The sequence below is a fragment of the Halichoeres trimaculatus genome, unplaced genomic scaffold, assembly GCF_033239565.1.
Source record: "Halichoeres trimaculatus isolate MK-OKI-2021-1 unplaced genomic scaffold, fHalTri1.1 fHalTri1_scaffold_5, whole genome shotgun sequence".
Lineage (NCBI taxonomy): Eukaryota > Metazoa > Chordata > Actinopteri > Labriformes > Labridae > Halichoeres > Halichoeres trimaculatus.
Genome location: NW_027437183.1, coordinates 17140083 through 17161674, shown reverse-complemented (window position 1 = coordinate 17161674; position 21592 = coordinate 17140083). Strand labels below are relative to the sequence as shown.

Below are 21592 nucleotides of genomic sequence, written 5' to 3'. Positions count from 1 at the left end.
AAAAAAAAAATCATTGGATCACATGTGAACTCTGTCCTCATCATGGTCTGCTTCACTGAGATGAGATGTCACTGTGTTAATAAAGCTGCATAACCTTTTCCTTTCTCTCCAAACAGTGTTCGCAGTGTGTCATGTAAGCTGTTTCCCTGTAGTACCAGCAGAGGTCCTTTTAGCTCCTTGTTACTTTTTTGACAGTTCTTTGGTGCTTCTAATTTATTAGACAATGCCTTTTGTTCGGATCTGTTACTACATAAGCTGTAGCTGTCATTTTCTCAAACAGATTCATTTGCAATTTGAGCATATTTTAACTAATGATCATTTCAAAGGCACTTAAACCTGTGTGAAAACCATCACTGCATGAAAAGCAGTTAGAGAAAATGCTTTTTTTTTGGGTGACTTAAGGTCTTTTTCTCCTATAAGCGCAGGTTTCTGTGCATTTCAATTCAGAGTACGTACTGAACTGCTCTCTCTGTGTTCTTGTGTTTAGTGTGTGTGTGTTTCACAAAATTTGTTTTGGGTCTTGAGTACTTGTTTGGCAGTATGCCACACAGCTGGAAGACATCACAGTGCCAGTATTTTCACCCTCATACTTCCTTTTTTTTGGCCAATTAACTGAAGTGCACACAGACAAGTAATGGCTTTGTATTTAAAAAAAAATAAAAAGAAATAAAAAATCAGTGAGATTACTGAAGAAGTACGAGACCTGACTCACACCACGGGTACAAATTTATCCTTTGCTGATGGCAAGAAAGATGTCATTAATTGTGTTTGCATGTGTAAGCATTCTTTCTTTGTTTGTATTCATTACACATTAAAAACAAATTAGTGCATTAAAGCAGAGTAAACAGCTATGAAGACAAACTTCTTAGACCCAGTGGATAACACAGAGATTTTTTTTTTTAAGTAACAGTGTAAGGCTTTATACAGAGAGCAGAAAAACCAGCAGTTGTAAAGGAAAAACTGTCAAGATCACTGTTTGAAGCCGTATTACAGAGCATTTGTGTGCCAAAAGGCGCGCGCGCACACACACACACACACACACAAACAAAAAACCAAAAAAACAATCACCCCAGGTTAATTCACCATCAAAAAACACCAGAGGTCACAAATCTTGTGCTGACGGGATGCAAATGCTACTTTATTTGTGCCTTGAGTCATCACTCAGTCTCCCTCTGTTGGCCCCGTTCAGTCACGGGCTCTGTTGGAAGCTAAACCATCCCAGGTATGCAGCTCTGCCAGGTGGAGAGGTCAGGCTGACATAATCAGCAGAGCTGGTCATGGTCACAGTAACCTCCACTGGCACCTCCTGCTCTGTGGGCATCAGATTGATCTGAGTGATTCGTCTGTGAGTGACTGACATGAAACAGTGTCTGATCTCAGATACACACAAAATCTTTGAGGGACAATGTTCGTATGAGGAAGTGTAAGCTACGGGTAAACCATGCAATCAGCTTGTTGGTAACACAAACTTGATTTTTCTTGATTGATCTATGTTTGCTGCCTCCTGTGCTGTGTAGCTTTTACGTTGTACTAAGCTGTGTTCTTTTTGCATTATTGCCATGGACTAATTTCTCCACATCATTTCATCTAATCTTAACTTGACCTTGTTTAGGGTCATGATACTTGAAGAGTGTGGGGATATGGGTTATCAAAGAGGTGGATTAAAGAGACAACCCAGCTGCTCCATTGTCTTCATTTTGTGTCAACTATCCTGTGAACACTGAGAGTTCAGCTGTGGAGAAATGCAGTTTATGCAATCAGAGGCAGTTTAAATGTTGGTTGTGATTTTGTCTGCTAATTCCTCACAGTTAAGTTGTTTAAAGTACACTGGATTTTAACAAGATAAGACTTTTCATATCGATAGAAAGTTAAATTGGCCACTTTCAGTCCTCATTGCAATCATTCCACTTTGGCGGGATGACGTCTGTCTGTGGTCATATGCTGAAACTTTTTTTAATCTGAGTTGACAAAGTTTTGATCTTGAGTCTTTTTGGTTACAGCCTCACCACCCTTACGTAAGCAGGAATCCATCAGACCGCCTGATAAAGCTGGTGGAGTCTCTTATTTTGTAACAACCTGCATGTTCCAGAGATGTTAGGATAGGGGCATGTCCCACATTAGGACATCACCTCACTGACAGCTGGCTTGTGTCACACATAGGTGACTTAAGCTACACATAAGTTGATCTGTGAGGATTTTAGAAAATGTCAGAAACCAGGCTGACCTTGTTATATCCATAGACTGTATGATAAATGGACGTAGACTCCATGACGTCACACACCTTGTACTGATATAAAGTAATAAAGCCTTTCGTCAGCGGTGGGCATATTGAAGTTTCTTGCTCAAGAGTCAGGCTTTGAGTCTACTGTCTGTGAACCTGGCTGTAAATGTTTTAAAGCTGTAGAGAGTCAGTCTTTTGGCTTGGTGTGTATGTCGTTTCTTGTTTTTCCGCAGCAAGCCACATGGGCTCCTTTTCATTAAATCAGGTTTGCCTCTTGGTTATATCTGAGAGTGCACATTTGTTTGTTAGACTCCTTTAAGTGATCATTTAAACACATTTATTATTGAATAATTCAATTTATATGACATAATATCCTTTAAGAGCATCCATGTAACAGCTGTCAGTTCAGGTCAATGTCACGCTGAAAAAACCCAAGGGAAGAGTATGCATAGATGCCCCACGCTGATTTTAACGGTTTGCTTTTACATCACTACCATAGAGCCATGAAGGCTGGCTGCTAATTCCCACAGCACTTGAAGGATAAAGACAAATGCAACTGTTTAAAAAAACACTCACGCCAAGGTTTGTCTTTATGATTAATTCTCTCCATCATTATCCTTATATTCATCTGCATATCTATTGTTGTCAAAACATGATCATTTATATGTATTTCAGAACATTAAAAACAACAACTAAAAAACCTTTGGTCTAAAATTAACTTGGACAAACTCATTTCCCACCATCATCCTGGCACGGGACCCAAAGTAATACCCTGATCAAACTAGGCTCAGTGAGAAAGTGTAACCCAATACTCTAATAGAGTTTTGAGCAGGTTCTGGTTCCCAAACTGAAATTTAAATCAGCCGTTGGTTCAGAACCTGAAAAGTTGGTGACATCATCAGTGGGCGTGTCATATTCTTTATTGATTAAAAGTGCAGGAAGTAAAGAAAGTAGGGGGAAATAAAGAAGAAGATGCAGTATACTTTTAATACATTTGAGTGTTAGCCTACTTTATGTTCAGAGATTTTTACTGTTAAGTTTCTTTTATTTATGTGTCTTTGTTTAAATTTTATACCATGGAAGACATGGTGCTTTTTTGCTCCAAAGCAGACATTTGTTGTGTATTTCTATTTTCAATTGTTTGGGGAAAAAGGCATTGATAAAGCACATTTTGTTAATAAAACACTTTACTAACAAATAATGAAATCATGCCATCTCTCAGTCATTCTTTAATTAAAAAACAAAACAAAACTGCACAGCAACTAAAAGAGCTGGCTGCATATGGAGTGGAAATAAAGAGATATGTGCAGCAGAGAAAGCAGAAATTATACATCAAAACTATTGAACTGTCCTTGATACAGTGTTAAAAAACCAAAGCAATGAAGCTCTCACAACAGTTCCTTCTACACCCTCCCTCCTTTGTTCTGCTTCAACTGGTATGAACGTGTGCTGGTTGGCAATAAAGCACCAAGGTTGTTACAACCCAGAACAGGATCAGCTCCAGAGCCAGACCTGTGCTGGTGTGAAAGCCCTCCAAGATTTCAAATTTGATGTGGTCAGTTCAGGCCACATTTCTTCAAGCTGCTGCTTCATTTATAAAGGTTATATGGTCTTTAACCCTCTTTATCAACATTCTCAATCTCACATGAGCAGCAGGCAGCCCTGGAAGCCTCTCGACTGTGTTTTTCACCACAGATACTGAAATCTTAGGGGCCGTTTACACTGCAACGGTTTTAGGCTGAAACGCAAACGTTTTGTTGCGTTTCAGCCTCAGGTTTACTGGGAAATGGCATTTCACCTGACCTAAAATGCAAACTTTTGAAATTGGCCTTCAGATTGAAATTATTCTGCAACGTTGCCGTGTAAACAGCAAGCCTGTGTTTTCAGTGTATTGGGGAATACTAAGTTATAGACTTCTGTAGATGTGAGCGTTGGTCCAAGGCTCCTATCAAAGATAATGAATGAATGAAACCTCACGTAGTTTTTCAGTTTATTAATGGTTGAAATGGTTTAAACAGGCTTCCACATAGATTCCTATATTTAAATTTCACTAAAAAAAAATAAATTAAATTAAACATTTTTTCTGTTTTATTTGATAATAAAGACATCAATACTTCACTAATATGGTTTTGGTTGATGAGAGCATTTGTAAACAGGCTAGCACACAGTACTGTAAACCACTAGTGAAAGCTGTGAGGCTGAGAGGCTCCAGCTCAACCACCAATAATTATCCTCTAAATCTCTGCAAACATGTCAAGATCATATCTATTGTTAAAAAAAAACTCACATTTTTGAAATACCACTGATGGAAAGTTAACCTCAGTGGTGCTGTGTAAATAAGCATGTGCACGTGGGTTTTGTTCATCACTGTTGGGTGTTCTCAGGAAAACCTTCTGTTGAGTCTGAACTACTCATGACACGTGTGTATTTGATTTGTAAGTTGTATTAAGATAAGTTGATAGTGTTGTTAATATCTTAATATCTAGGAAGTATTTTGGACAACAATAAATAAACCACCATAGACAAAATGCCTTAATATAAAATAATTTATTACAGAAATATACATTTGCAGTGTAAAAAAAGTTGCAAGTCTTCAAATCATCCAGTAAAAAACAACTGAAAGGAAGAATCACCAGTGACCACAGTAAAAATATAAAACTCTGAAAGATTTTTTTCAGATATACTTCTTTAAATTCACACGTTGAAAGCCATACACTCTCACATTCTCTCCCGCTCTTTGCAGATACACCTTTTTAAACATAGTCAGCTGGATCCAAATGAGTGTGTTGAATTCCTTGTCCTTCAGTAGCATCGTCTTCTCCTTCAGGTGCATCAACTTCCACACACATCTCGTCAATGTTCCCCTCCAACGCTTTGCTCGCGTCTCTCCTTTCTGCTTCTTCAAGCTCCAGCCTCAGCTGCTCTTTCTCATTTTGTATCACTTCCTCTTCCAATGCTCTCTGCTTTTCCTCCCTCTCGCTCTTTTCCTTCTCAACTCGCTCTCTTTTCTCCTCCTTTTTCATCTTCCAGAAGAAGACCAGGTTTTTCTCGGGGTAGGTGACTTTGGCCAGCGGCAGCTTGAAGATCCTGTTGGTCCCCGTGGTCAAGAGGAGGAAAGTGAGTGCGGACAGACAGAACGGCCATGTGCAGGCTGGCAGACCAAACTGTGAAGGTAAAACACAGCGGTTAGTTTTGTTTACTTCAAGTTGATAAACAAATAAAATCAGGAGACAATATGTGCTTACCCTGGACATGATGTTGGCGATGGCTGAACCGAGGTATGCGCAGAAAAAAGCTGTGGAAGAGGAGAGGTGATGTGAGATGGTGCTCTGCTGCATGCTGTGGTAAAAGATTGAATCTGGTTTCTCTTTTACATAGTTTTACATGTCATTTGATTTTATCAGTCGCACATGATATGACTGGAAAGGACAAGTCACAATCATGTAGTGGTCTACTCACCACATGTGATGGCGAGTAGGTGCACCTGCCAGGTAAGAGCATAAAACATTCCTCCAATGGCAATGCAGGCTAACACACAGTTGTACCCCCAGAGACCAAAGTAAATGTCACCAAACGGAGCTGCCAGAGCCAAGCCTGCATGAAAAAATCCCAACTATCAAGAGGGTTCAAAATTCAGTTAAAATCCCTTGGTTAGTCATGACTGTGGCTTGAATTCATTATGAAAGCATGTAAATCATGTTTATTGAGAGGAGAAAAAGTGATTTATTCATTCATTACTGTGCTGGCTTCCTAAATGAGATACCAGTTCATGTATGGTCAAGTCAACTCACCAGAAACCATGCCCACAGCAGATCCAAGGACGGCATGTGCACAGGTGATGGGCGACGAGATAAACAGCGAGATGATGAAGATTCCCCCAGTCCAAGGGTTGTCACAGCCATAGACCTGTCCAATCCCCACAGGCACTGACATGAACAGCTTTGGAGGATAGAGACAGAGAGGCGACAAAAAAACAGAAGCACAAAAATTATGCTTTGAATCCAGAAAGTTTTGCCTCTCTGTTGTGAGGATAAAGTAAGAAATTGTCATGCACTCAACTTTCCTGCTAACTAAAAGAACCACGCTTGGGTGAGCATAGTAACCTTAATGCTAACTGAAGACTTGTACTTCGGCAAGGTTTTCTCTCTGAGATAATCTTGAAAATGATTTTTTTTCTGGCATTAAAAAAATCTAGAGAATCTGCTGCACATGCATTGCATAATGGCTGTGTTATCAGAGCAGAGCATCTCCAGCATACCAGGCCTGGGAGGGGAAAACAGTCCTTGCGTGTCACTTACCTTGGCCACGTCAATTTCAGCCCATGTGATGTTTGGTAGTTCAGAGCGAGGCTGGATAAGGACTTGGGGAAAATGATGATTGTAGTGTCCAGTGGCGACCATGTGAAGACACACCAGGATATTGAAGGGCAGCGTGAACACAGGCAGATCCCACCGGCTGTTGATAGATGCCAATGCACTGGACACAACAGGACTGGAGAACAACAATTAAACATAAGTATTATATTTGTTTTCCTTTTCATTTAATTTTATCTAAATATGTTTACCATGATCTTTATTGCTGCCTGCATTTTTCTTCAATATACATCAGCATTTATCATGAGGTCTCTCACCACATCATGGACATGAAGATGTTTGGTAACAGGAGCCACCAGTACCAGTCTCCTCCATTGGAGAACACAGCCATCAGCAGACCCACAAGGATGCCGTTGTAACCATAGAGCCCTGCAGCGATTGCACCCCTGAAGAAAGCACAAAGTATTGAGACAGAAATTGCACACATGGGAAATGATGCTAGTCTGCTTTGAGAAGTAGCAAGTACGGTGTAAGGTATTTATGTACAGACCACCTTTTATTATATCTTTCCTTTACCTGTTCTGTTGCAGAATAAGGGCGGATATGGTGGCAAATAGTGTGCCAACAAAGCCATTGAGAGCCCACCAGTAGTTCTGCAAGATGAGGCCAGCAAAAATGATGAGCCCACTTAAAGGGTTGTTGACGAACATCACCTGCGCAGCCCCACGCAAGACCCAATCTAGCACCTGAAGCAAGAGGAACTGTTCTGTACAATGAGAAGAGGAGACAGGCAGAAGAGTTACATTTCAGATCTTTTTGGCCACAAAGAGTCAAGCATTAGAATCCCTATCAGTTTTTAATATAAAATCCCTAAATTGACACAGTTCAGATTAAGTTAAAATATGAGAGACCATCAGCTAAAAAAAAAAATGGGTGTTTGAACTTCCTGAATGATTCAGAAGCTCTTACATATCAGCAGATTTCTATCATGTGGGTAACTGTTTGAGTCATGCGCTTCTGTGTAGCTATCACTTTTCTAACCATGTAAACAAAAAATTTAAAAGCAGAATCCTTCAAAAAGTTGTATCTAAAATAAAGGTTTTATGTTGGCTTATACAAACTGTATTTATGTCGTGACCAATGACCAGTGTTGACTTACTTTCTATCCATTTTCCAAACACTTCCATGTCTCCAGCAAAATAGGACACTCCTTTGAGGAAGCATGTTTTTGCCTTCTGCAGGTTTGGGTGTTTTGGGTCCTTTTTCACGTTTTCCTGGGATTTTTCATTCTCAGATGTCAGGTCGGCGTGCGCCATCAGGGGCTGGAGCTCCTGCAGAGTTAGATAACAGCTGCTTACTTCAGCATGAAATAAAAAATACAGCATCCATTTTATTCTGTTATTTTGAACTGTGTGGACGGACTCACAATGGCCGTGGCAGGAGAGGGTGTGAAGAGGGCTGCAGGAGTGGAACAGTCGATATTCCTCTGAATATCCTACAGAAATGATATGTTGTGGATCATTAATCACAATATATTTACCGAAATCCTTTGGATTAGCCTACATGACACCAGTGTGGAGAGTAAAACTAACAAAAAATGCACAAAAACTCAAAAATACATTTTTTGTTTTTGGAACTTTCATAAAACAGTGAATAAACAAAATTCAATTAGTAGCATCTTTGTAACAGTATTTTTTGATCTTTTTTTAATTTTATTGTTACATTAAACAAAAGTACAGTTTACAGTATATTACACAATTTTTATCAATTACCATTAAATACCCAGTTAAATTACTGCTGGTATAAAACAACTTAACATGTACCTTAACCTGTGTCTGTAAACTTTGTTAAAATTAAAAAAATTTAAACACTAACGAGAGTTTGAAGACTGTCCTGACTCAACCTAACAGTTATAAATGCTCTTACCGTCGCACAGTGTTGTCCAGGCATAAGTCCCAGAATAGGCTCAGGCTGCAAGGGTCGCCAGCTTCTCTAAAGCTGTATCATGGAGACTTCCTGTGAATGTTTTTTTATAGCCTCACGAAAAACCCTCCTCTTTTCTTTCTCTGCCATATCTCCTCAAGGGTCACTGATGATTGGTCTTACACCCTCAGCTCCACCCATCTCTCAAACCCCTCCAGTTACATTGACAGGATGCAGCAGGTATTCAGAGCTAAATGTGACAGAGTCATTGAAGTACCTAAAAGAGGCAATCTACCAACTCTCACTTTTCAAACCAGAGGTTCATTTAGATTTTCTTGACCTTTGTGCTTCAGAAATTGCAACAGAAGGAACAAACATGTTAACAAAGCAGATGAGGCTATTGAGTAAACTGCTGACCTCACGTGAAATTTGCAGCCCTGTTCTTACAAGGGAGGGCTGAAAAGTTCACAGCCTGACTAGGAAGGAGTTATGCCATGGTGATGAAATTTGGCGTGCATTAAATTCAACTTTTTTTGACAGTTAAGGCATGATTTATTATCAGATTAACTGACGATGATGTAGTGTCTGAAGACTTTGAAAAGTAGAACCAGAGACATTTTGAGAATATGAAAAAAAATGGCACCATGGTGTCATCAAATATCTGCAAAAAAAAAAAGGAGTCAACCCCCAAGGACATTCACACAGACACGGTAGCCACATTAGGGGAAGATGCTCCAGCTTTATCAACTGTGAAAAAGAGGGCAGCTGAGTTCAAGAGGGGTAGGGAGAGCCTTGAAGAGCAGCAACAACCCAAGAAAACACCAACCGTGTTGAAAAATAAACCAGCTTGGATTAAGGCAGTTTGCTCTTTCTTATCTTTAATAAGAATTTTGTATCAGAATTTTTTTTCAATCATTGTTAAAGCTCCTTTGAGGGACCTTTTGCCAATTTATCCATCCCCTGTGGATGAAGTGGTCTTTGCTGATCTTGTGTCTACTTACGAAACAATCTCATCCTGCTGGCTTCTGGCTGTCAAATGCATCATTCGTTCATCCAAAAGAAAAAGAAAAAAGGTGTTCAAAACACATCCTCACAGGAGCTTTAAGTTCATACAAAGGGACAGAAATGTACATACACTTACATAACAAGGGGCACAACTGAGATGATGGACAGGTGTGTGCAGAAGTTTAAAGCCTCACCTCTCTGTCTCTGGGTTGATTAAAAGTTGGGACAGTGTTTTCATCATGGCAGCAGCCATTGCTTGTCTTAAGAGCATTTCTAACTAATGGGCAACATTACAGAAACTATACAGTCGATGGTCTGATGTTATGTATTAATTTAATTGATCCAAATCCTAAACTAAACATATATTGAGTCAAAGGCATGACTAACCACAGGTACAGGTGCATATGTCCCCAGAGGCAAGTGTCTGATTACTTTTTAACTGAGAGGTTAAACACAGCGGGCAAGTTGATGATGTAAGGACAATTCTTAGCGCTCCAGACTGACAGTGGCCTAGAAAATATTTCATGTAATGCTATTTTTCCCCTCAGCTTAAGTACTTAGCACGTGTTTGTGTCAGTCAATGTTTTGACTTTATGCAGTTTACAGCTTAACAAATGAAGCAAAGTGTTAGTTCAGACAGGCACTGAGTCAATCTGCTTGGCCGAGCTATCGCTCATTTGCTTATGGGGGTGGCCTTGTCGGGCGGTCTCACATCAGCTGGTCGTTCCCCCTCCCAGCCAGGTCAGCTTATCTATTTGGCGCGGTATTTAAACTCCCCCAGTCTACCTGAGTGTCTGGCTGCTCATCTGCACGCTGCTCATGACCCACCTCCTCCTCAGCTCCTCCTTTTGTGTTCTGACTTATCAATGTCATTAATGCTTGCTCTGATCTGGGGGTTCTTGCTGACCGCTCTCTCCCTCCCTCATGCTCCTCCAAGTTGGCACTTGGAAAGGCAGGGAGGAGTGCTCTTCCTGCCTCAGGCTTTCCCCGCAGGCACAAAGAAGGGGAGGGAGGAGAACAGAGCCACACCGCCAAAGTTCAGTTTGTTATGTAAAGCTTTTGCAATTCCATTGGTCATCATTAACTCAGGTCAATGTTATTGCCATGTTATTATTGTGCAAGCAGTTGTAATTAATCTTGATGTTTTATTGTAATGCAAGTAATTTTAATTCCAATGGTTATACTTTTACTGAAGTAATTGTAATAAATTTTTGACAAAGTGATCCTGGCTGAACTGATGTTGAGCTAAACCTTAAACTGAATGTCAGGAGAGTGTTGGTGGTTTTAGATACGAGGGTGGGCTGAAAACTTAATAGCTTGACTAGGGAGGAGTTACACCATGGTGACGAAACTTCACATGCATTAAATTCATCATTTCTGACAATAAGATGAAGCATCTTCTCCAAATTTTATCCATATTCACAAAATGTCTCTGGTTCTACTTTTTAAAGTCCTCAAACACTACATCAGCATCAGCTAATCTGAAAATAAACCATGCCGTACGTGTCAAAAAAAAGCTGAATTTTATGCATGCCAAGTTTCACCACTATGGCACAACTCCTTCCTAGTCAGGCTTCAAACCTTTCAGCCCTCTTTTTTTTTTTTTTTTTCCCTGAAATATCCACCAGTCTTCATTTGTCCTGTAAAAGCTGGACCACAGCACACTGCAGTATTACCCCAGCACATGCTACTACATGCTCCCGCTTGCTACGTCATTCTTTACTTTTGCTGTGTAGTGAAATGTTTTAAAAGAGGTCTGCACCAGGGGAGGCAAACTTTTCTCTAAACTACATTCCAGAAACAGAGACTTGACATTACTTGTGAACTTTGCCTTGACATCTGATTCACGCATTGAGAAGCTAGTCTTAAGTCGAATGTTTTTGTGCTTTCTCCTGTGTGATTTGTTAACCTCACTTCCAGGAATGCACCACACAGTCAAATGTCATGTATGTTAAGAATGACAGACAGCAATCCCCCCCTGTTCAGAAAAACCGATGAAACCAATTAGAGGAGCGATCAGAGTAAAACTTGTCAACAACACTCAGGAGTCGCCTCAGTGCTCTAGTATTTAATCTCTTCTCTTAGAGTTGAACTGCTGTGACGACTGTTCATGGTCCTCTGTACATCATTATGCATTTACAAAGTTTAACACAATGATAAAAACTTATTTTAATAAGAATCTGTGTTAATGTGTGTATTTCTCTGATGTTGAACTTTTTCTTGAACTCACAGATCCTAAATATATAACGACAGACAAACAGCTTTACAGCATATGGGCCACAAAGTTTCACAAGCTTTGAACATTTCTTAGGATGTTTTCCCTGAGAACTTGAAATTTTATATGCAGGAAATAATGGACTCAAAACTTCCTGTTCAGTTTGAAAGTTTGTTCAAATGACTTCCTACCAAGTGTCTGCCACCTTCCCAGTTTAAAACAGGAGGATAAGAAATAAGGTGCACATGAATCGATTTCTTTTTACTGCATTCAACACCAAAACTTTTGGGTACAATTTTGACACTGTTACTTCTTTTACTCTGGGACAGTTTTTCCAAATGAAACCATAAACAAACATTTAGTGCATTATTTAAATTGTACATTTGGTTCCTTATGTAAAACCTGAGAGTTACATAAGTGGGAATACTCAGAGGACAAGTGCTGCCCACCAGTGATTTTCAGAGTTCCAGTGGAATTTGTAAATATTTATCCTGTTCCACTAAATTATGACTGCTGCATGATATTTCAGTGACATTATCATAAACCACACTCACACATAGGTGCACACGCCCGCACATGAATGCACAATAATAGGAAGAAGACAGGATAAACAGGGAGGGGTGTGTTTGTTCCTTTAACATTTATTCAGTCATTAAACACAATTAGAGTGAGTTTACAAAAATGATGAGCTGCACTTAGTGCTGCTGCAGACATCAAGTTATCTCTGGCGGAGGAGAGAGCTTTCTTTCGTCACATTGATAAAGAAGTCTCGAAGACACTGAAAAGAGGAGAAGAGTGGCATCTGAAGTTGTTTTGGATTCAAAACTAAAAACATAAAGCCCTGAATTTTTTTTTTTTTTTTTTTTTTTTTAAAGCATGTTCTTTTGGTAGACTGTTTCTCCCGGTCTCATCTGCTTCATGTGGTTTTTCATAAAACATTTTTTTGCTTTGTTTTGTGTCAGTTATTATGACACCAATCCTCTTTGCAAAAACTTCATTCAAAGTTTTTGTTTTTCTCAATCAGATGATCGAGAAGTAGATCCCAGGTCCATCTGTCCACATTCCCAAGTATTTTTGGCTAAGAAACTTCTCAATACCAACGACTGCTTTACACTGCATCCTCTGAAATTAGCGTGTGAATGTGACATATGATATAAAACCACTTTGGGAGGTCAGAGCTTTGCCAATCCAGTTCTTTGACCATCAAAGTTAATAACAGAATTCATCTACTGCAAACAAGAAGAGCTGTCCCTCTAAACTTTATTCAATCTATTTGACAGAAGCCTGTTGGTGCCATAGACTGTATATAGAGTGGACAGTGTGGCTCTGTTATTTATCATTGTAGGGTTTTGAAGCCAAAATACCCCCGGCACAGGCGCAGCCATTGAAACAGTTGTGCAACCAGAATCTGCACAGTACAGACGATGAGGGATTCTGGGAGAATCTGAGTGGAGCTGGGTGAAAAAAATAATACGTTTTTTTTATTCGAGAGTCTAATCACTTCTTGACACTGCCTCCTGACATACTGTACAGTCCCGGAAAAAAATACACAAGAACGGCAGCTGTCAATCATCGTTGAACGTGACAGAAAACCTTGTTTTTAACTTTGGATAACTAATTAAATGAAACTTTTCAGAAAAACAGAGGACTTGAATACAAGGCAGCCAAATGGTATCTTTAAATCACCACAACAATCAGATATGAGAAACATTTCTACGAGGTGTATTGATTATTTAGAGTTTAACCACAGCCCATCTGGAATGGCTGGAGAGTTGGATTTTTTGACCTATACTGCAGCCAGTCACCAGGGCGAGCAGTTTTTGTGGCCACCTCACTTCTAACTGAGCAAGATGACGTCCATTTTTGTTATAGTCTATGGTTGGTGCCCCAACGTTGTACTGATGCTGTCAAACAAAGCTAGCTAGCTAGCACTAGCTATGCAGACAGGTCTCCCATTAATGCACAAACTGCTGGAAAACTGGCCCATGTTTTTCCCACACCTCAGACTGTTCCATCCGTCCACCTTTGTTCCCATCCCCAAAAACACTGATACCTGGTTTGAAAAGGGTCCGTATACTTGAAGCATCACTCATTCAGCTCATCCTCTGAGCACTCATCCTGAGCTCAACCTGCAGATGTAAACTGTCACTCTAATTAGCCTCTGGTACACGCTGTGCTGATGCACTTAACTTCACACAGAGTATTCAACCTTTAAGGGTTTTTTTGTTTGTTTGTTTGTTTTTATTTTAGTTTACCTGCTCAACCTGACATTGTCAGGAAGGGGTCACAAGTGCAGACCTAGAGGGTTCTTGAAGCTATCCCTAGGGAACAACCACTAGTCTCAAACAACTAAACAAGGGGACAGGGAAGAGGGGGAAAAAAAATCAAACGTAATGCTGAATGGAAACTGAGCTCACAGGAATTACTTTTCATGTAAACAGAGCAGCAGCCAAAGAGAGCACAAAGTGTTTAGGTGATGAGGCCCTGTTAAGGATTTTTTTCAGAAGAAACTAGAAATACAAGAAAGACACTGGAAGAGAATGTCATAATGTCATGCTTGAGTTGACTACAACCTCTGACAGTAAGATAATGAGTCTGCACAGGGACCTGTAGCTCATCAGTATTTGAGATTCCCCCTCCTGCTCCATTTCTGGGGCAATCAGGCACACACACCTGACCCTGCATTATGATAGCATTGATAACTTATATAAAACAGTGATGCAAACAGACATAGTTATATTTGACCACAAATCATACCTTCATTTGATAACACATAAAAATCTATGTTCAAGGGAAAGTTTGATGAAACATGTCCATTAAAACAAAAATATTACATCCTGTTGATTTTTGGTGTCAAATTTGTTACATAACTGAGTTTACTTTACTGACCCTAAACGCTGCAACCTGTTAGACAGACAAGGATGAAGTAGTTGGCTGCCAGACTAGCAAGATAAATGGTGAGGTTTTATGCCTACATGTTCGAAATCATACACACACATTTAACATGACATGTTTACTTTTTTAGAGGCCACCACAGGCTATGTGTACATATCCTCAACGGCCAGATCATTTAGGACCGTCCTGACCAGGTTGTTTAACATCAGTAGGAGCCTTTAGGCTGTTTACATAAATTCCTACACATATTTTCTACCTGCTGTTTAAGAGATCAAACGCTATGATTGGCAAGACCTGAATCAGGTCAGATTGAAATCTGTCTGAACTGAAGCAAGCATAATGTTTATGAAGGACAAGATGTGATGAACTTATAGATTTGTTGATTCCCTGAAACAGCTGCTGGTTGATTTTCATCATGACCTGTGGCCTAACTATTGAACCAAGTTTAAAAACACAGAGGCCAACTTTGTAGACTTCAGAGTCTGGGTTAAGGTGAGTGAAAACAGATTTCTGGACATGATGACTTATAGAAGTAATGTACACAAACATCAGCTTAAAAGATGATATCTTCCTCCCAATGGCCCTCTAAATCAGTTTTAAGATGCTATGAGGAAGATCTGTCTTTACTGGGCTGACCTCGCCACCTTCTGGACGGGAGACTCCGCACACTGTTATGAAAATGACTTTTAGTGAGGTGTGTATTTGTTTTGAAATGAAATAGAGATCGGATCGTAACAAATTTCGTTTGTTCAAGAAAACTTTTTACTGGGTACAATGCGCCAAGGTAAGGGACTTACCAGTACAGCTACTTAGCGCTACAGTTTGAAACGGGACATCAAGCAAAAATTGTAGTAGCTGTCTATATGTAGCGCTATCGTCAGTCTGGTGCTCCAACATATCTGTAGGCTAACGAGACAACAAGCAAACTCTGGAAGTTTGTAAGTACTTCAGTAGTTATCTGTATTTTACGTTACTCACAGCCCAGTGCTGTGAGATGTGATGGAACTGTATAACGTTAGTGAATCCTGGTTTCTCACTTTCTTTTAATTGATTGACTCTCAAGTTTGAACAGACCAGTGCAGAATAACTGCTGCATGTAGGTTGGAATAAACATTATCACAAACAGCTTAACCCCTGTATTAGCCTTAAGCCTGTGCACCAGCACCCAGTTTAGCTTTCTTCTGCTCTTCTGTCCTTTTTCTGTCTGACAGTTGGGCTCCTGTGTGCACCATCACTACAAAATTAATCAGGCAAATTGTTTTCAGCAGAGATAACACAGATCTCTCTTCTCACCGCTAAACTTTGCCAATCCTGCTCAACCCGAAGCTGAGAAGTAGCAGTTAGGAATAACCTGGAATATTAGCGCTGATAATCTCAAGTTAAAGTGTGGATTATGATCAGACATATTTCTAGAGGGGAGACTTTTTCAACATCCCTTAGAAACTCCTCACAGCCCCTTTAACATCAACTCAGAATCAGTTTGCACAGAGGATTTATAACACTGAGAATAAGTCTGAAAACTCACCATACTTTAACATTAGTGATTTTTTTTTATTCAGCAATCAAATCCTTATCTATGAAGAAATAGAAAGATTCTGAAAAGTTAAAGCCATGTTCATGCAGCAGCCACTTCAGTTTTAATAGGTTGACAGGGACATCTGGTGGTAGTACAAGATATTACTCGTTAACTATGTCCATTCCTTTTTCCTCCATGGTTGTTAGATCTGCAGACCTCATTGTTGGACACTTTCATCTTAAAGCTGCTGTTTACGAGAACTCAGTTTTACAAGAAACTGAAGAAAGTTTCCTCATGTGGATTGACAAATTGTCACAGAATAAAACTTTTTGGGCAAAGATGCACACGGATCAGACTCCTCTGGCTTTCCCTCTGCAGACCTGAGTCTGACATGAATGAAAAAGGCAGCACCACTGTGTGTTCATTAAGTCAACCCATTCTCATCTACACACAAATATGATGGAACTGCAATGTTTGCCCCTATGAGTGTGTGTGTGTGTGTGTGTGTGTGTGTGTGTGTGTGTGTGTGTGTGTGTGTGTGTGTGTGTGTGTGTGTGTGTGTGTGTGTGTGTGTGTGTGTGTGTGTGGTGAAGGGGCTCTTCAACCTCTGCTGCAGTCTATGGAACCTGATACTTCATGACTCCTCATCACAAGAATGTGAGTTTCCTTCTCTCAGAGCATCTGGCCCAACGCCCGGCCACATCTCCATCTGTGTGTGTGTGTGTGTGTGTGTGTGTGTGTGTGTGCGCGTGCAAGTGTGCGCGTATGAGTGTTACTTGTTACTATTTGCCCCTTTCTCAGAATGAGCGGCCTCTTGCAGCACAGTTAGACATTCTTTGTATGAAGGTTGTCTAATTTGTTTTCTACGTTGATGTGTTGTCTCTTTAATTTCTAACTTTTTATCTTAACTACGGAGTCATACCAGCTTAGACCTACAGGGGGTTAATCACAGGAGATGGTAACTAACCATTGACTGTACAATTAATGGATGAGTCTCCACAAAGTCACCCATCTCTCTCTGAAACAGATTTTTGAATAAAATTTGCTGGTGTGGTCATATTGAAAGTGATACAGGCTTTGAGTCTCCACACTAACATCTAGAGGGTACCCGTCAGTCAAGTGTGTTGAACTGTGCCTCTGATTGGACAAACTCACAATCTCAATATCTTCTAAACTGCCGAGTTAGTGCTTCAGTATTGTCCCATATTTTCAGACCGCAGGTTGCCGCTTGTAACTAACACGTCCTTTGATGATTTCTTACATCACACAAAATAAATAAACTTCTTTTTTTATTGATTAGGACACAAGTCACTGTCTCCAAATTACCATTCCATCCTGATGAACTTTGTGTTTGTGCAGTTGTCTTTTTTTTCCTTCAGCACATTTTTGAATTCTCTTCTTTGTGCTATACAGTTATAGACACAAATGGCTATAAGTTCTAAGACCATCCAGCATCTTTCCCTCTTTCTACCATTCAAGTACCTCTGACAAACTTTAAACCTGCCAAGTATCAGCTTTAAAAAAACACTATAGTATCATAGGACAAAGCATGTGCATAAACTATCTTTATATTAACCACAAACCTAGCTCAGTCCCCACAAAACCCATATCTTAGAATCTTCTGTATTCGCCATATTTCTCCATGTGTCCAACATGTTAGCATCATCGATGCTAAAATTAGCAATCTGTAATCTTCATAACCAACATTATCCTCCCTTCTTGTTTCTTTTTGATAAGAAAAGTAACAAGGTGGATAAGCAGTGTTTCAGTAACTTCTGTTTCAGCTGTCCCTCAAATTAAAACCAGATTTAGACAACAGCCACCTTAGTCATACTCCACAAGTATCACCAAAAGCCTTAGACGTTTTCTTTCACATGCTGGTTTCATAGTCACTCTGTGATAGACAAGTACCATCTCAACTGTACTGTGAAGGTCTGCTTTAAAATGACTGAAGTGCAGCAGAAGGGTTGGAGCGAATATTGGGTTTCCAATACTGGCTGTACATGTAAAGTGTATTTTTTTTTTCTGTTTGTTGTTAGTTAGGCTACAACCAAAAGAGCTTTTCAGGGGTCTCAAGCAGCAGAGGTCAAAGGTCATTGTAAAACTTCAAAAGAATGTCTCCATCTCTGTCACTAGATGAGTGTATATCACAGTTTTTTTCTCTACAAACATCATTCAATAAAAAAAAATCAACCAGTCACTAATGTTTTTTGTTTCTGTTTCTGTTAAAGCCTTTTTGGGGCATAAATACCTGGTAGCTTCCCACAATGGTGTATGCACGGCTTACACCACTGGCTTCTAGATGGGCCAAAATCTAAAACAGCCAGTGTTATCCTTGGAGTAACATCCATTAAAGATCCTGTGGTGAGTTTTTTCAAGTTATGACACAGTCTGAGAATTTTTTATGATCGACAAAAGCAAACCAGAGCATCAGCAACAACACTAAAAATGTCTGTTACTGCTGTCAGTGTATTCTCAAATGATGTAAATCAAAGCACATGACACAAAAGTGTCTTTATTTGCATTTTCTACAGGGAAGATTCACAATTACTAGACAGTGAAAGACAGCAGGAGATTTTTTTTCCATTAAAAACCACTTGGCCATTAGATCCTTAATACTGATTCAATATGAAAGATTTTGTAAAACGAATTTCTAAGACTTACTCTGTAACATTTTCACACACTTTTTGACACAATTTATTTTGTTTATTTTTTTCCTACAGGAAACCAAGAAACCGGTGGTATAAATTACATTACACTTACAATACATTACAAGATGTTGAAAAAAGTCTTTTTATATTCAAATAAAGTTTTTTTTTTTTCTTCATTTCATCACTTGGAAATCAGCTTTCAGATTCTAAATCACTGTCTTTCAACTAAAGAGCTGAATTCTGTTCCTCCTCAAACACTTGGTAAACCTCACTTCTCAGAAACCCAAAACATAATACAGCTGTTTATTTGTGTGTGTGTGTGTGTGTGTGTGTGTGTGTGTGTGTGTGTGTGTGTGTGTGTGTGTGTGTGTGTGTGTGTGTGTGTGTGTGTGTGTGTGTGTGTGTGTGTGTGTGTGTGTGTGTGAAGCAGGTATGTGTAAAACAAAGGCTCACTTGTTCACAGCAGTGCTTTATCCTCATTACACTCCTCATTTGTTTATACTGTTAACTCTCCTACTTCCTACATCCTTCACTGCCCCCCCACCCTCTCTCTCTCTCTGGTGACACATTCATTCAGTACATGATCTGTAATCAGTGTTTACACTCTTGCTGCCCTTCACTCATGACATGAGTTAAAGCTCAAACATGTTGCTGTAAATTGCTCCGTGATGGCAAGACATGCAGGCTTACAAACATTTCACATCTGAGTCAATAAGCCAAAGTGTTAAGCAATGCAAGGAGAAGACTCAAGCAGAGAAACTGACGCATGAAAATGGATGATGAGGACGGCTGGGATAATGAGAGTGAATGATGGGGTAAAGGTGGAGTGAGTGTGTTCGCTGGTGATATAAGTTAGTGTAAGGAAAATGTGAGAAACAAAGGGTTAATTGTGCAGAAAGCTCTTGGCTCAAACAGAGACAGGCCTGCAGAATTAAAATCAGACAGACAGAGGAAAGTGGGAGCAGAAGAGAGAGATGAAGGGAGCGAGAAGAAAGAGCGAGAGCGAAGGAGAGCAAAAGACAGAAAGTAATTGGTTCTATGATGGCTTCCAGCTGCATGGCACTGAGCCAAACCAACTCTTCATGTCACACACACACACACACACACACACACACACACACACACACACACACACACACACACACACACACACACACACACACACACACACACACACACACACACACACAGGCTTCACATCAGAGGTGCACTATAAACATGAGATCTTGGTAGTTTCTGACTGTGTACGTTAACAACTGTGACACGCTCGGTTGCTCAATGTGAAAAATTCATCTTCTGATTGAAATAATAACTTGTTACTCTCAATAACGATTACTTCTTGTTCTGGTGGCAGAAATGTGTGACATTAATAAAAATGTGTGCTTGTGTATACTGGCTACATGATAAGATGGCCATTATTTTAATAATTTGATGTTATTATTTTCACAAGTGCATCCTGAGAGCAGATTCCTGTAAAGGATTACAACAGCCACCACTAGGGGGCAGAAGACTGAATACTTCTTACAAGACACTTGTACTCAATAACTCATTGTAAACACAGCACAGCCTCATTTAGCGAGATCAGAGATAGAAAACAGTGAAAAACTCTGTTAAAGATGTTGACACTTGGTGACTAGAATTCCCTGACAGCTGAGTGAAGCACATTTGGACAGATGTATGTCTGTGTGTGGCATCTGTTTCAGGGAGAGATAGTAAATTAGCAACTTTCCCTGCAAGGGAAGCAACAAAGTGTCACTCAAAACTAATTGCTGTAGCACACACACACATACTGATTCACTGAGAGCACGACAAAACCACACAGTCATTACGCCAGCTATCATAAACATTAAATAGTGGAGACATGATAAATAACTTTGGGACAACTCAGGGCTGTGAAGCAGGAGAGAGCGACAGATTAACACCCATGTTAACGATTTTACGACAAACAAACACTGTCAACAAATAAACAATCAGAATGAGTTATAATAATGAGAGGAAAAAAAACAGAAAATTAGCCTTTTTGTCATAAAACACACCCAATAAAAGTAGTGACCGTTAAATTATTCAACAGACAGGCAGAAGAATGGCCTTCCAACAAAAAGAAACCAAATTAAATCATCGTATGACTCCAAACAACAGGGCTGTGAACAGCTCCCATCATGCCTCACAGGAATTGATTTTGGCATTTACAATTAAGGGATTTTTTGTGAGTGTTTAAAAAATGCAAATTAACAGTCACAGATGTCCCTACAATGGACTTCAAAAACTTGACAAAAACACAAAAGCAGCGTTTATTTAAATGTGATGTTTTAATGATGTATCAGAGTTTGGCTGAGATATTTATGAAGGCAGAGCTCGGGCTGGATTTAGGGGACTCTCTAATTGATATGCAGCTGATACTTTGTTTTACACTGTTAGGTTAGCCACGGGCTGATCAGTAACACAGTAACTCCTCAAACAAGGCTTCTGAGGGCTAATCCATGTCTTGAGTCAGTAGAGCCGTCTGCTGTTTGACATTCTCACAACTTCTTGCTCTCTCCCTTCCTCGAACTCTAGTTGCCTGGAGGCTTTCTCCACTAAGTCAAAACATTGGCAGTTCCAACATTTTAATTCCTTTTTGAAAACTGATTTCCCCCCTTTTATGGCCCCTGCTCATCTGTTTTCTATGCAGCCGTGACCAGGAGAATAATGTTATTAGAGTCCAAGTAAAGACGAGAACACAGTTTGGATCAGATGGCGCTTGATGAGGGCTGGAAAACGCGAGTATTTTAATGGCATGCCAGATTTCTCTTTCTCCCTCTCCCTCTCTTGCAATGACGATGACGGACGTCCACTGCTCCACAGATGGTGGAG

The 21592-nt window shown here is 39.8% G+C and overlaps 1 protein-coding gene across 1 annotated transcript; it reads right to left on the bottom strand.

Moving 5' to 3' along the window:
• Positions 1 to 4866: 4866 nt before the first annotated feature.
• Positions 4867 to 8521, bottom strand: slc14a2 (solute carrier family 14 member 2). The gene is made up of 10 exons (XM_074670911.1): positions 8461 to 8521; positions 7961 to 8029; positions 7694 to 7865; positions 7111 to 7300; positions 6852 to 6980; positions 6520 to 6712; positions 6013 to 6160; positions 5681 to 5815; positions 5467 to 5516; positions 4867 to 5385 (listed from the first exon to the last, which is right to left on the bottom strand). Exons 1-10 carry the CDS (start codon positions 8482 to 8484, stop codon positions 4975 to 4977), a joined length of 1521 nt encoding a protein of 506 aa, XP_074527012.1. The 5' UTR covers positions 8485 to 8521; the 3' UTR covers positions 4867 to 4974.
• Positions 8522 to 21592: the final 13071 nt, after the last annotated feature.

What these genes read in the sequence shown, in the direction of transcription:
- slc14a2 (XM_074670911.1), bottom strand. Translation starts at nt 8,484, where the DNA reads ATGCCTGGACAACACTGTGCGACG. An exon ending in CTGGACAACACTGTGCGACG is followed by an intron (nt 8,030 to 8,460) that starts GTAAGAGCATTT and finishes TCATTTCTGTAG; the next exon opens with GATATTCAGAGGAATATCGA. An exon ending in CTGAAATTGACGTGGCCAAG is followed by an intron (nt 6,161 to 6,519) that starts GTAAGTGACACG and finishes TATCCTCCAAAG; the next exon opens with CTGTTCATGTCAGTGCCTGT.